The 16,090-nt window shown below is 47.1% G+C and overlaps 1 protein-coding gene across 1 annotated transcript in view; it reads left to right on the top strand.

Annotated features, from left to right (window-relative positions):
• Positions 1-9,468, top strand: part of LOC140428192 (growth hormone-regulated TBC protein 1-A-like) — a 98,383-nt gene extending 88,915 nt beyond the window's left edge. Inside the window, exons 7-8 of the mRNA XM_072514363.1 lie at positions 28-213; positions 8,356-9,468. Of these exons, the coding sequence (XP_072370464.1) occupies positions 28-213; positions 8,356-8,445 (276 nt within the window). The 3' untranslated portion in view covers positions 8,446-9,468. The remainder of the gene's footprint in view (positions 1-27; positions 214-8,355) is intronic.
• Positions 9,469-16,090: the final 6,622 nt, after the last annotated feature.

The following is a 16,090-nucleotide window of genomic DNA, read 5'->3' as shown; positions in this document are numbered from 1 at the left end:
ATTGAGAAATGTTTATTTCACTGTTAGACTGTTCTTCGGATTTGGGACTGTCTGTTCTATGAAGGGTCTAAAGTCACATTTCGAGTGGCCTTGACGTTAATAAAATACCACCAGGCTTCCATCTTGGAAGCGAACAATTTCCTTGCTGTCTGTGAGAAGTTCAAAGAGATCACACATGGGGCCCTGGTCAAAGATTGTCACGTCTTTATGCAGGTGAGTTTGTTATTCCTAGAATTTGGGTGCATCGTCTAAAATTGTCCTGAATTGTTCATGCACTGATTAAACAAAATGTTGAATTCTGAGCCTTTTCCACTTGAGTCTGTGGATGCAAGGAGTAGATGAACAACAATTGAAGGGGAAGGGGGGCACGGTGACACAGTGGTATTGTCACTGGATTAGTAATGACTCGAGGGACCCTGGTTCGAATTCCACTACGACAGATGGTGAAATTTGAATTCAATAAAAATCTGGAAGTAAAAGTCTAAAGGTGACCATGAAACCATTGTCAATTGTCGTAAAAACCCAGCTGGTTCACTAATGACCTTTTAAGAAAGGAAATCTGCAGGACGTCTCTGATCTGGTCTCCATGTGACTCCAGATCCACAGCAATGTGGTTGACTCTTTACTGCCATCTGAAATGACCGAGCGAACCATTCCGTTCAAGGGTAATTAGGGATGAGGAACAAATGCTGGCCAAGCCAGCGATGCCCAAAGCACATGAAAAAAATAAAAAGCACTTGTGTTAGAAGCATTTCAGAGAAGTTTCACTAAACTCATTCCTGAGAGATCATCTTATGAGGAAAGGTTGAACAGATTGGGCATGTACTCATTGGAGTTTAGAAGAATGAGAGGTAATCTTATTGAAACACACAAGATTCTGAGGGGACTTGACAGGGTGGGTGCTGGAAGAATAAGGGAACGCCGTTTAAGAATGAGGTCTATTGTTTAAGACTGAGGTGAAGATAAATCTTTTTTTTCAGGGGGTCGTTCATGTGTGGAATTCTCACTCCACAGAGAGCAGTGGAGGCTGGGCCATTGACTTTATTCAAGGCTGAACTGGACATATTTTTTATAGACCAGGAGTTAAAGGTTATGGGGACAGACAAGAACGTGGAGTTGAGACCACAGCCATGATCTATGGAATGGTGGAGTTGTCTCGAAAGATGTGAATGGCCTAAACCAGTTCCTAAGCCCTGTGTTCATTTAGCAACTTTAACACTGGGCAACATCTCAGGGTGCTTCCCACTGGTGTAGTCCAACAATATTAATGTCAAGTCACAGATTTATAGATGTTTACAGCACATAAGGGGGCCATTCAGCCCATCGTTTACAGGTCAACAAAGGTCTTACTACATTTATCCCATTTCCTAGCACTTGGCCCATCCATGACAGCATAATTAAATATCTAAACTCTTCTTAAATGTTATGAGAGTTTGTGACTCAACCATCCTTTCAGGCAGTGGAGTTCCAGACTCCCACGACGCTCTGGGTGAAAAGGTTTCTCCTCAACACGCCCCTCTTGGCCTTCTACCTCTTACCTTAAATCTATACCCACTGATTATTGACCCCTCTACTCATGGAAAAAGTGCCATCCTATCCACCCTATCTATTGTTATGGGCCAGGGTTTAGAGAACCCCAAAGTGTATCATGGAGTTCACCTGACCCACAACTTTTAATAGATTGTGGTTATGAGGAGCACACGGGCCTACTCTGCAGGTGTGATGCAACAAAGATCTACAGTACTTTTAAATTAAAACAATGTTTATTTATGAAACCAGTTAACACTTTATAAACCAACAGTAAACATCTTAACTTTCAAAATCCCCCAAAGGATACAGTTTTCTATCAATAACTCTTAATCTTTCCTTGCAATATCCATAAGACAAAAAAAAACTTTTTACAGAAAGACATCAGGTTTAACTTCTCTGCAGAAACCGGTATTATTTTTAAATCACCAAAGGATCTGGAGACAGTCTTTAGATTGCAGCGAGAGAGAGAGACTAATGCACCTACTTGCTGTGACTCCAGCTATCCAGCTCTCAAAACAAAACTAAAACATACCCTGTAGCAGACAGCCTAGCTCCACCCACACTCTGACATCACTACAGTAATAAACACCCATTTCTTAACCCCTGTAACTATAGACCAGTGAGCCTTGTGGGCAGTCTTGGAAAGGTTTATAAGAGATAGGATGTATAATCATCTGGAGAGGAATAATTTGATTAGAGATAGTCAACACGGTTTTGTGAAGGGTAGGTCGTGCCTCACAAACCTTATTGAGTTCTTTGAGAAGGTGACCAAACAGGTGGAAGAGGGTAAAGCAGTTGATGTGGTGTATATGGATTTCAGTAAAGCGTTTGATAAGATTCCCCCACAGTAGGCTTTGCAGAAAATACGGATGCATGGGATTCAGGGTGATTTAGCAGTTTGGATCAGAAATTGGCTCCCTGGAAGAAGACAAAGGGTGGTGGTTGATGGAAAATGTTCAGCCTGAAGTCCAGTTACTAGTGGTGTACCAGAAGAATCTGTTTTGGGGCCACTGCTGTTTGTCATTTTTATAAATGACCTGGAGGAGGCTGTAGAAGGATGGGTGAGTAAATTTGCTGATGACACGAAAGTCGGTGGAGTTGTACACAGTGCGGAAGGATGTTACAAGTTACAGAGGGACATAGATAAGCTGCAGAGCTGGGCTGAGAGGTGGCAAATGGACTTTAATGCAGAAAAGTGTGAGGTGATTCACTTTGGAAGGAATAACAGGAAGACAGAGTACTGGGCTAATGGTAAGATTCTTGGTAGTGTGGATGAACAGAGAGATCTCGGTGTCCATGTACATAGATCCCTGAAAGTTGCCACCCAGGTTGAGAGGGTTGTTAAGAAGGCGTAAGGTGTGTCAGCTTTTATTGGTAGAGGGATTGAGTTTCGGAGCCATGAGGTCATGTTGCAGCTGTACAAAACTCTGGTGCGGCCGCATTTGGAGTATTGCGTGCAATTCTGGCCGCCGCATTATAGGAAGGATGTGGAAGCATTGGAAATGGTGCAGAGGAGATTTACCAGGATGTTGCCTGATATGGAGGGAAGATCTTATGAAGAAAGGCTGAGGGCCTTGAGGCTGTTTTCGTTAGGGAGAAGAAGGTTAAGAGGTGACTTAGTTGAGGCAGACAAGATGATCAGAGGATTAGATAGGGTGGAGAGTGAGAGCCTTTTTCCTCGGATGGTGATGTCTCGCACGAGGGGACATAGCTTTAAATTGAGGGGAGATAGATATAGGACAATGTCAGAGGTAGGTTCTTTATTCAGAGATTAGTAAGGGCGTGGAATGCCCTGCCTGCAACAGTAATGGACTCGCCAACATTAAGGGCATTTAAATGGTCATTGGATAAACATATGGATGATAAGGAAATAATGTAGATGGGCTTTAGAGTGGTTTCACAGGTCGGCGCAACATCGAGGGCCGAAGGGCCTGTACTGCGCTGTTATGTTCTATGTTAAAGGTACACCCACCACAGCTATTTTCTTAAAGGTACTCTCACATGACACTATGCCCCTCATAATTTCATATACATCTCTATCTTCACCGCTCCAAGGAAAAGAGCCCCAGACTGTCCAATCTCTCCTCAACCCTCCAGCCAGGCAGTATCCTGGTAGATCTCCTCAGCACCCTCTCCAATGTAATCACATCCTTCCTATAATGTGGTGACCAGAACTGTACACAGTACTGTAGTTGTGGTCCAATCAGTGTTTTATACAGTTCCTGCATGATTTCCCTGTTTTGTATTCTATGCTTTGGCTAATAAAGATAAGTATCCCATTTGTCTTATCACAGAAGGAGATGTGAGGAAAGGGAGACCATGGGTGTTCACCATTCCATATTCTATTGTGGAGCATAACGGGATCAGACCATTCAACCCTTTGTGTCGCTTCCACTCACACAAGGTGCAAGGACATTCCTCCTGAGCTCGTGCCCTATGATCCAAGTTGTCCCATGTTATTATTAATCCTCATGTCCACCAACTCTGATGGATATCAGCTGAGTTTGCCTAGGACTGTGTGTTTTCTGTGTCTCCGCAGTTTAACAGTAAGGTGACTTTGATATAAAATTAAATGGAAACCATTTGGGACTGAGAGTTATAGTCACCATTTCTACGCAGAGGGTTGTGAGACTGGAATACCTGACCATACAGAGCAACTGAAGCAGAGAACACAGAACATACCGTGCAGAAGGAGGCCATTCAGCCCATCCATTCTGCACCGACGCACTTAAGCCCTCAATTCCACCCTATCCCTGAAACCCAATAACCCCTCCTAACCTTTTTGGTCACTAAGGGCAATTTATCATGGCCAATACACCTAACCTGCACATCTTTGGACTGTGAGAGGAAACCGGAGCACCCGGAGGGAACCCACGCAGACACGGGGAGAACGTGCAGACTCCGCACAGACAGTGACCCAGCGGGAATTGAACCTGGGACTCTGGTGCTGTGAAGCCACAGTGCTAGCCACTTGTGCTACCATGCTGCCCAAAAATGCCAACATTAGTGTTACTAGATTAGATAGATGACTGAAGGAAACGTGAATAGGGAGTAAGGGATACTGGAACAATGCGAGTACATGGACTGAGGATGGCCACTCAAAGATACAGCACAATGGACTGATTGGACTGAAAAGCCTATTTCCATAAATCTATTACAGTGAGAATATTAATTCTTGATGCAATGGTACTGGAAAATTGGCTGGAAATCCAGTTGCCAGTAGTTTTTGTTGGACCGAATGACCTGATTTTGTCACGGTATCTGTCTAATTCTACATGTTATAACCAGGAAAACTCTGGATGAAAATAAAAACAGAAAACTCTGAAAATACTTAAGAGGTTCAAGCAGTGACTGTGAAGATAGAAACAGAGTTAATGTTTTCAGATTGATGCCTTTTCACTAAAGCTGGAAGAAGTTGGAGTTGTAACAGGTTTAAAGTGAATACAGAAGTAGAGAAAGAGGGAGGGAGGGAAGAAGATAAAGAAAGAGAGTTTCCTCTCCATCCTGATTAGCTGGTCCTGGACAATGTCTTGTTCTATTTTTTGCACTCCTGCCCTTCCCTCCTCGAGCCACAGATATATAGAAGATAGAAGCAGGATGAGGCCTTTTGGCCATTCAAGCCTGCTCCGCCATTTATCACGATCTTGGTTGATCATCCAACTCAATAGCCTAATCCTGCTTTCTCCCCATAGCCTTTGATCCCATTCTCCCCAAGTGCGATATCTAGCCACCCCTTGAATATATTCAATGTTTTAGCATCAACTACTTAGTGTGGTAATGAATTCCACAGGCTCATCGTTCTTTGGGTGAAGAAATGTCTCCTCATCTCGGTCCGAAATGGTTTACCCTAAATCCTCAGACTGTGACCCCCTTGGTTCTGGACACACCCATCATTGGTAACACCTTCTAGTCCTGTTAGAATTTTATAAGTCTCTATGAGATCCCCCCTCATTCGTCTGAACTCCAGCGAGAACAATCCTAACCTAGTGAATCTCTCCTCAAATGACAGTCCCCCCCATCCGTGGAATCAGTCTGGTAAACCTTCACTGCATTCCCTCGAGAGCAAGATCATCCTTCCTCAGAAAAGGAGACCAAAACTGCGCACACTATTCTAGGTGTGGCCTCACCAAGGCCCTGTATAATTGCAGCAACACATCCCTGCTTCTGTATTCGAAACCTCTCGCAATGAAGTCCAACACACCATTAGCTTTCTTTACCGCATGCTACACCTGCATGCTTACCTTCAGCGACTGGTACACAAGGACATCTGGGTCCCGCTGCACACTCCCCTCTCCCAATTTACAACCATTCGGGTAGTAATCTGCCTTCCTGCTTTTGCTTCCAAAGTGAATAACCTCACACTTATCCAAATTATACTGCATCTTCACACTTAACCAAATTATCCTGTGTGATAAAGTCCCCCTTGTCCACACTTCTACTCCATCAGTCTCACTCAATGGAACATGATAATTCTAATTTACATTCATTTGAATGTGATTAACGGGCTGGAAGCCAGATTTATGACCTCCTCCGGGGCTCCCAATGCCGCCCTCCAGATGTCACTCCAGAAGTTAGTGCAGGTCTTGACAAGTGGGGACCTGGCGCCATGGATCCTTTGTACTGATATGTTTCTTTGAAATAATCTTTATTAGTGTCACAAGTAGGCTTACATTGCAATGATGTTACTGTGAAAATTCCCTAGTTGCCACTCTATGGTGCCTGTTCTGGTACACAGAGGGAGAATTCAAAATGTCCAATTCACCTAAGAAGCCCATCTTTTGGGACTTGTGGGAGGAAAACGGAGCATCCAGAGGAAACCCACGGGGAAAATGTGCAGACTCCGCACAGACAGTGACCCAAGCTGGGAATCGGACCCAGGTCCCTGACATTGTGCAGTAGCAGTGCTAACTACTGTGCTACCCTGCTGCCAAGCGAGTGCCTGCTCTTTCTAGAAAGCTCTTCAGAACAAAGAAATAACCTCTTTGAAAAAACTGCGGTTAGAAAGAACGCCTGCTCAAAAGAGAAAGCACTTCAGAGTTAATGGACTGCGAAGAGCTATAAAAACAAACTATGCTACATCCTCCATTGAAATAGCCTGGACCTGTCAATCAAGAAACTAGTAAAAAGTAACGGACTGTGAAATTGAATCTAAACAATGCAGTTCAAGGCGTTCATGCTTCAGAGCATGCACAGGGGTTTGAAAAAGTTATTATTTTCTTTTTCTACTTTTAAAAAATAAATTTAGAGTCCCAATTATTTATTTATTTTCCAATTAAGGGGGCAATTTAACGTGGCCAATCCACCTAACCACATCTTTGGGTTGTGGGGTTGAAACCCCCGCAGACACTGGGAGAATATGCAAACTCCACACGGACAGTGACCCAGGGCCAGGATTCCCAGTGCTAACCAATGCGCCACGTGCCGCCGAGGGTTGAAAAAGTTAAAGGGGAATGAAATTGAATGTGAAAGAAGCATTTCAAAGGTTTCCAACACATCAAAGGGAAAATGTTACCTTTAACTGACAGATATTTAATATTGGTATGCTGGGGGAGACATCAAAGTGTTTCAAGGCTACAGAGGGAAGACCTGTCACATGACACCCATTCTGGGAAATACCCCTAACTTAAGGCCTTCCGCCCCAGCCCAAGTTTCCCCACACCCCCATTCTCCCGAAGGACCCTCCTTGGCATCCTGGAGGTAAGTTGCCACGGGATGGGGCATGAAGGGGGATACAAAGGGTGACACTGAGGAGGCGTTCTAAAGGGGGAATGCATTTGACAAACCCATGACGGGGTGTCGCTCACTTGAGGGCTGGGGGGCTGTGCCAGCGCTTGGGCCGGGAGGAGCTGCAATATTATTCTGAGATTGGAGTGCCCTTTAAAATTGGTACCCCGATCTCTTGAGGAGTGGGACCTGTTTGCGAGTTCAGACCCTCTCAAGACCAGCACAAAACACGCCTCTGTTCAGGTAAGTGCCATTGAATCCCACCTGAGTAGCACTGCCTGTGCCAACGGGAAACTGTTTTCACCCTGGCAGCAGCACTTCGAGTGAATTTGGGAGCATCATGCCCACCATAATACACTGGTTTCCCATAATATAGTAGGTGAGTCGGCGCCAAAATTGGCAGCTCGTCAACCATTTAAAAAATATCAAAGAGCTTGCTAATATGCCAATTGACATTGGCCTATGCCATAATGTGGTTGGTCAGGGGAGCAAGAGTGGGGAGTCTACCATCTGAGGTGAAAAGGAAGAGGGGCTTAATCTTTTGGGTAGGCTGGGGTGCCCATCCGCAACAGGAGTATCTTTGTACTCCAGAACCCCTCTTCCGCCTCCCAAGGGTGCCAAACACCTCCCCACCCAAAATGATCCTGGACTTATCTTGACCAGGTCCTTCAGTATCCATTCCTCTTGATGAAGCTACCAACAGTGCCTGCTACCGAGTTCCCATCCTGCTGAGAGTTCTTGAGGGTGGGACACCCACAGAAGGGCAGACGTCCCACTCTGATGGATTAGACTGGCAGCAGTGTGTATCTCAGCAGGATGGCTTTTTAAAAAGTTGATCATTTGTAACAGGAAGTGTATGGGGGGGGGGGGGGAAGGGGGGGATATAATCCTGGAAAATTCATCTTGTTAACTTTGGTTTTATCTTCACAGATACTGCCTGGCCTGCTGAGTATTTCCAGTAATTCTAGTTTTTAATATGGGCAGATTTCCAGCACCCATTGTAATTTGCTAAATGCTGTGTCAATCTCTGTGAACTAACTTATTTTCATGATGACAATAATTAATGAACTCTCTCTTACCTTTTGCACCAACTTTCTATAGAAAATATTCAGTGAACCTGGAAGGTTGCCCCTAGCAACAATCACAAAACTGCGCGAGTGGAGCAGGGCTACAATTGATGGTCAGATTTGATTTGCTTGGCTCAGTTCTGGAATATTTAATACCTCAGGACCTTGAAGACTTCATAACATTCCTCAATCGGAGAACAGGGCTGAATTTACCAGTTAGCTCCCCTCTTGACGTTGAGCTAAATAGAAGCTGTATATATATATATATATCACTTTTCAAAGAATTGCCTGGCTCTTCTGTACATACTGTGAAATCACATGCATTAACATGAACCGCAGCAACATATGACATTGTTGTTTCAGATTTAGAACAGGATTATTAAATGAAGGATTGTTTGTGCATTCAGATTGGTTTTGGTCAATTCACAATCTTATTCATTAATTTTATTTACTTTCATTTGAAAAATGAGTCAAGAGTTTAACTCTACGGGGGTTTGAATTAATTAAAATCTCACTTTTAATTTCTATCTGTTATATGTTAAATAGAATTATTTAATTACTCACCAAATGGGGAATTTCCACCATGATTTTTGATATCAGTAATATTTGATCAGGTGAAATTAAATTCTCGTCAGTGCTGGGCCTGCAGGATATCCAGTCTCTCACCCAGTGATGGATGGACTCCGACTCCGCTCTGGGTATAGTGACACTCCAGTACAGGCCACCCAGTGATGGACGGACTCTGACTCCGCTCTGGGTATAGTGACATTCCAGTGCAGGCTCCAGTCTGTCATCCAGTGATGGACAGACTCCAGCTCTGCTCTCGGTTAGTTGCACTCCAGTACAGGCTCAAGTATTGCACCCAATGACAGATGGACTGTGGCTGTGCTCTGGGTTCAGTGATGCTCTGGTATAGATGAAGGTATTGCTGCTTCATTTATAGATGAGTTGAATGGCTTTGTGCTGTGCCTAGCTTCCCTGGCACTTCGATGCTGCAAAAAGCAATAATCAAAAGTTGGCACTTTTATTAACAGAGCTTGATGTAGTCATTGATCAATTTATATAAGATTTCTCACCATTGTAGTATTTATGAAAGTTTGTAAATCTGGATTATTTATAAATAAATATGGTTACATGTATTTAAAAATCTGTCTAATTCCGTGCAAAGAATGGAATAAAGAACAAAATTAAACCAAAGCCGTGGGCAGAATTCTCTCAAGCCGTCTACGGAGACTCTTGCCGGAACCAAAAAATCAGAAGTCTAACTGGCATAAAGTCACGTTGCAGTTCTCCCATGGCGTGTTAATGGTGATTCGGTCTTCCCACTGGCTGGTGGTATGAATGCCATTTGCATCTCATGAATGCTCATAAAAACAGCTGCCTGCTGGCATCCCATCAGGCTTTCAAATTTTGCATGACATTACGTTTGTCTAAAACTGCATTAATAATGCCATGTGAAAGGTGGCCCTCGGTTAGCCGGAGACTACGGGGTGAGTGCAATAAAGGCCTTTCTACTGGGACTTCCGGATGTGACCATGGAATGAGTGGTCACATACAAGGCAGCTCCTGCTTAAAGTCACAAAAAGAGCTCTTTTTACCCAATACTGGGTGGAATTTTGATGAAAAGGCGTAGGTGAATGTTGGAGGAGTAGTTTCCCCCGGGAGTGGTATGTCTGCTGGTTACCAGACCCGGCAGAAAACAGATTTGGCTGAAAAGTTGGAGCAAGCTTGTACTGCATCACCAGCAGTTAACACATGCAGGCAGGGGAAGAGCTGATGAAAGCTGGAAGGCCCCAGGTGGACGAGCTGATGGCTTTTATCAAGGCAAAATTCCATCAACAGAGGAAGGAAATATATGAGGATTGCGCAAAGGCCATAAAAGAAGCTGTGGCACCCCTGAAGTGTTCTCTGGAACGGGTGGAGAGGTGTTTGGAGGTGCAGGGGTCACAGATTCAGGAGATTGAAGGAGTGATCTCGGACCACAGTAATTGTATGGTGGCTCTGGAGGCAGAGATGGGGCTCCTAGGGAACCTGTGTAAAACGTTGAGGGCAAAGGTAGAGGAGCAGGAGAATGCCTCGAGGTACGTCTCGAAGATGCTGGTGGCAGAAGGGGGGGTGCTAGATAAGGCACCTGGAGTGGATCGAGCGCATAGGTCTCTGAGGCAGAAGCCTAGAGCTTGGGAGCCGCCGCGGGAGGTGACTATGAGACTCCACAAATTTGTGGAGAAAGAAAATTCTACGGTGGGCCAGGGAGAACCGTAGCTGCGACTAGGAGGGGAATAACGTCTGAATCTATCGGAGATGCGATGGTAAAGTGGTGGGAAGGTTTCAACAAGGCCAAGGCGGTGCTGTACCAGCGGCAGATCAGGTTTGGGGTGCTCTACCCGGCGAAATTATGGGTGACGTTCGGAGGCCGGGAGTATTGTTTCGAGACCCCAGAAGCGGCCGAAGACTTCATTGAGCATAAACTGGGGAAGAACTGAGTGGACAATGCTTGGGAACCGGGGTGCTGGCACTATGTAATGGTCGGGAGCATGTTTGAAATGGGTGTAGGGATTGGGGAATTTTCGTTTTTTTGGGGGGGGGGGGTTGCTGTTTAATGTTGAGATTGTAAGGAGTTGGACGGGTGAAAAGTTTGTGGGGATGGATGTTCCCATCCCCCCTCCTGTTTTCTGGGACTGTTTGTGTTTCATATTCATTAGTTTGTTTTTGGAAAAGGCTGCCTGGAGTTCAGGAGAACTTGTTTGGGTGGGGGAGTGTAAGGCCAGCAGGAAGCCGCCTTCTTTGAGCTGAGGAGTGGGGGGGGAGGGGGAGGGTGATCATTGGAAGGTGCCTTGGGGCAGGAGCGGCCCCGTTAGCAGGTTATGCTGGTGAACGGACGTGAGGCGGTGGGGGAGAAGGCCAAGCGGGGTGGCTGGTGGGAGGGGAAAGGGGGGAGGGAGTTTGTTGCGACGTGACGGAGTGGGAGATGACATGGCCAGGGGTGGAGAAAGGGGCCATTTGGGATGGGTTAGGTATAGGGTAGAATTAAGGGGGCGGGAGTTAAGTAGGGAAGATGATGGACGGTGGAGGGGATTTTAGGCGTTAAGGCTGGTAACATGGAACGTCCGGGGACTGAACGGGCCAGTTAAAAGGTGTTCGCGCACCTCAGAGGCTTGAGTGCAGGTGATCTTTCTGCAGGAAATGCACCTCCATGTGAAGGACCAGGTTAAGGAAGTGGTGAGTCGGGCAGATTTTTCACTTGGGGTTTGATTTGAAATCGAGGGGAGTGGTGATTTTAATGAGCAAAAAATGGGATTTGTGAGTGCAAAGGAGGTGAGGGATCCGGGTGGAAGATACGTGATTGTGAGTGGGGTATTGGAAGGGGCACCGGTAGTGTTGGTAAATGTGTATGCCCCAAATTGGGATGATGTGGGTTTTATGAGGGGGTTGCTGGCAGCAATCCCGGATTTGGCCACGTACCAGTTGATCATGGAGGAGATTTTAACTGTGTCCTGCAGCCGAGGGTGGATAGATCGAGCCCCAGGTCGATGGGTAGGGTACGAATGGCGAGGGAGCAGGGGTGTGGTTTATGGAGAGGATGGGTATGGTGGTTCCATGGCGCTTTCAGAACCCAGAAAGAGTATTCCTTCTTTTCACACATCCATTAGGTGTATTCGAGGATTGACTACTTTGTAGTGAGTTGGGAGATTTTGTTTGAGGTGTAGGGGGTAGAGTATGCAGGGATAGTTATCTCTGACCTTGCACCTCACTGGCTGGATATTCGGTTTCGAGTGGGACTAGAGCAGAGGCCGGGGTGGAAGTTTGACTCGGGGTTGTTGATGGTGGAGTTTTTTGTGATAAGGTGCCGGGAAGCGGGCGCGATTAAGGAGTATGTGGAGTTAATCAGAATGGGGAGGTGTTTGCGGGCATATTTTGGGAAGCACTGAAGGCAGTGGTCCGGGGAGAAATTATTTTATTTACGGCTCATGCGGATAAGGAAAGGAGGGCGGAATATGACCGTCCAGTGAGTGAGGTAGTGGAGGCGGACAGGGAATATTCGAGGGCACCCACCATGGAGGGATTGGCGAGGAGGAAAAGGTTGCAGGCGCAGTTTGACAGGCTGACAATGGGGAGTGCGGTAGGAAAACTGCATAGGGCAAGAGGGAGGCAATTGCGTAGGGCAAGAGGGGTGCAATACGAGTATGGGGAGAAGGCGAGCCGCACAGGCTGCGTCCAGGGAAATATTGAAAGTACGGACTGGGGCTGGGGCTGTGGTGTCAGTGCCAGGGAAGATAAATGAGACGTTTAGGGAGTACTACCAGGGACTTTACGAGGCGGACCTGGGGGAGAGGAGGGGGACATGGGGCGGTTTCTGGATGAGCTGGAATTTCCCCAGGTGGAGGAAGCAAAGAGGCGGGTATTGGAGGAACCCCTGGGGCTGAGGGAAGTGCTGGATAGTATCAGGGGTATGAAGTCGGGAAGGCCCCTGGGCCGGATGGGTACCCAGCGGAATTTTATAAGGAATTTGCGATGGACCTGGCACCACATCTGTTGGGGGCGTTTAATGAAGCACTGGAGAAGGGGGAGTTGCCGGAGACGATGACGCAGGATGTAATCACACTAATCCTGGGAAAGGGGGAGGACCCGGTGAAATGTGGGTGACTTAGGCCCATATCGCTATTGAACACGGATGTGAAAGTTGGTGGGGAGGTTGGAGGACTGTGTCCCGGGGGTGGTTGCAGAAGATCAAGCAGGCTTCGTGAAGGGCAGGCAGCGTAATATAAAGCGGCTGTTGAATGTGGTGATGAATCTGTCGGGGGCTCTGGTACCAGAGGTGGTAGTGTCCATGGACGCGGAGAAAGCATTTGATCGGGTGGAGTGACGGTACTTGTTCGAGGTTTTGGGAAGGTTTGGGTTTGGGCCGAGATTTATGGCATAGGTGCGGTTGCTGTATGTGGCGTCAAGAGCGAGGGTGAGGACGAATGATATGAGCTCACAAAGCTTTGACTTACACATGGGTACGAGGCAGGGGTGCCCGCTGCTGTTTGCGCTGGCCATCGAGCCGTTGGCGATGGCTCTCAAGGGGTTGGCAGAGTGGCAGGGGATAATGAGGGGACAGAGGGAGCATCGGGTGTCACTCTATGCCGATGACCTCTTGCTGTATGTTTTGAATCCGTTGGAGAGTATGGGAAGGATTATGGGCCTGTTGGGGAGGTTTGGAGGGTTGTACGGATACAAACAATGTAGGGATATAAGAACATAAGAACTAGGAGCAGGAGTAGGCCATTTGGCCCCTCGAGCCTGCTCCGCCATTCAATGAGATCATGGCTGATCTTTTGTGGACTCAGCTCCACTTTCCGGCCCGAACACCATAACCCTTAATCCCTTTATTCTTCAAAAAACTATCTATCTTTATCTTAAAAACATTTAATGAAGGAGCCTCTACTGCTTCACTGGGCAAGGAATTCCATAGATTCACAACCCTTTGGGTGAAGAAGTTCCTCCTAAACTCAGTCCTAAATCTACTTCCCCTTATTTTGAGGCTATGCCCCCTAGTTCTGCTTTCACCCGCCAGTGGAAACAACCTGCCCGCATCTATCCTATCTATTCCCTTCATAATCTTATATGTTTCTATAAGATCTATAAGATAAACGAGGTATTCCCAGTGAATGAGCTGGGACAGCGGGCTAATTTAGGGGGGATGCCATTTACGGTAGCTAGGAATAGGTTCAGGTATTTGGGGATTCGTATAGCGAGGGAGTAGACGGGGCTCCATAAGAGGAAGTTAAAGCTGGTGCAGGAGGCTAGGGAGCATCTTAGGAGTTGGGATACACTGCACTTAACGTTGGCGGGGAGGGTCCAAGTGGTGAAAATGAATATTCTGCCGAGGTTCTTGTTTATCTTTCAAGCTCTCTCGATCTTTATACCAAAGGCCTTTTTTCGGAAAGTGAACACGATCATCTTGGCCTTTGTATGGGCGGGGAAGGTGTTGAGGGTGGGGAGGACTCCACTACAGAGGGAGAGGCAGCAGGGGGGGTTGGAGTTGCCGAACTTGCTTCATTATTATTGGGCGGTGAATGTGGACAAGGTGCGGCGGTGGTGGGAAGGAGAAGGGGTAGAGTGGGTTAGGATGGAGGAGGAATCTTGAAAGGGGTCTAGTTTGAGGGCTATGTTGATGGCAGTGTTGCCAATGGCTCCAAGTAGGTATGCAAGGAGCCCGGTGGTGCAGTCAACGGTAAGATATGGAATCAGCTGAGGAGGCATTTTAGGGTGGAAGGGATGCCGGTGCTAACGCCGCTGTGCGAGAATCATGGGTTTGAGCCGGGGGGGGGGGCGGGGGGATAGCATACACAGGAGGTGGAGGGAAGTGGGGCTGGTCAAGGTGAGGGATTTGTATTTGGAGGAAGGGTTCGCCAGTCTGGAGAAGATGAGGGAGAGGGTAGAGCTGCCGAGGGGTAGTGAGTTCAGGTGTCTGCAGGTTAGGGACTTTGCGCAAAAGGTCTGGAGTGGGTTTCCTTGGTTGCCAGGATACATCCTGCTGGAGCGACGGCTGCTTCCGGATGTGGAAGGGGAGGGAAGAATTGGGGATATATACTAGTGGCTGGGGGAGTAGGGAGGTGAGCGGGTGGTAAGGATGAAGGAGAAATGGGAAGTGGAGATGGGAGGGGAGATCAATTGGGGAGTATGGAGTGAGACACTGTGAAGGGTAATCCTCTTGTACAAGGATGAGCCTGATACAATTTAAGGTGGTGCACAGGATGCATATGACTCGGGCGAGAATGATTGGGTTCTTTCAGAAGGTAGCAGATGAGTGTGGGAGGTGTGGGCGGGGGGCCAGTGAATCACACGCACATGTTTTGGAGTTGCGAAAAATTGGAAAGATTCTAGGCGGGAGTGTTCGTGGTCTTAGCCAAGGTAGTGGAGGAGGAGGTGGACCCGGACCCTTTAGTGGCAATATTTGGGGTTTCAGAGAAGCCGGAGCTCATGGAGAGGAGGAAGGACGATATCGTGGCCTTCGCCTCTCTGATTGCACGGCGGCAAATTTTGCTGGAGTGGCGGTTGGCATTGCCACCAGGGGTAGCGGCATTGTTGGGCGACCTGTACGATTTCCTTTGGTTGGAGAAGATAACATATGAGTTAAGGGGCTCTTCAGGGGGGGTTGAGAAAAGGTGGGGGATGTTTGTCGCAGGGAGGGGAGAAGGGGAAAAATCTGTACAGTCTGTATAATTGATTGTTGGGAAGTATGTTCCATGTGGTGTTTATTTGCTGTAACCTGCTTTGATAAATGTTTGTAATAAAATACATTGAAAAAAATAAAATAAAGCCTTTCTGCTATTGTGCTACACTGCTCCTGGTGTACTGTTCACTTCTCTGCCACGGCAAACCAGTTCCTGTCCTCCATCTCCATGCTGAGCTGATCTTCATGGACAGCATTGTGCTGCTGGACCCAGGGACCCACCTGTGTCACTGAGTTGGATCAGTAATGCGCCCAGTAATAGGTGGAGAGTACAGGGATCTCCTTCCCTTGTGCCTCACACCAGTGTCTGGATAGTACTCTGCTGCAGGATTCGTGCAGTCACTTCAACAGAGGTCCAAAGTTAGTGCGAGGTGAGGCGGGAACAATGGCCTAACAATGACAAGGCGGGGGCAGCGTGGAAGGAGGGCTGTGCAAGAAGCGGCAGGAAAGGCAAGATGGTAGGCAAAGGACAAGGAAGTAGATGAAGGAGACGAACAATGGAAGGCAGAGGGAAGACTGGGAGGGGTGGAGGGAGCTCAACCTTGCAAAG

The sequence above is a fragment of the Scyliorhinus torazame genome, chromosome 8 (genome assembly GCF_047496885.1).
Source record: "Scyliorhinus torazame isolate Kashiwa2021f chromosome 8, sScyTor2.1, whole genome shotgun sequence".
In the NCBI taxonomy this organism is placed as follows: domain Eukaryota; kingdom Metazoa; phylum Chordata; class Chondrichthyes; order Carcharhiniformes; family Scyliorhinidae; genus Scyliorhinus; species Scyliorhinus torazame.
Note: the sequence above shows the minus strand (reverse complement) of the source record. Positions and strands in the feature narration are given on the sequence as shown.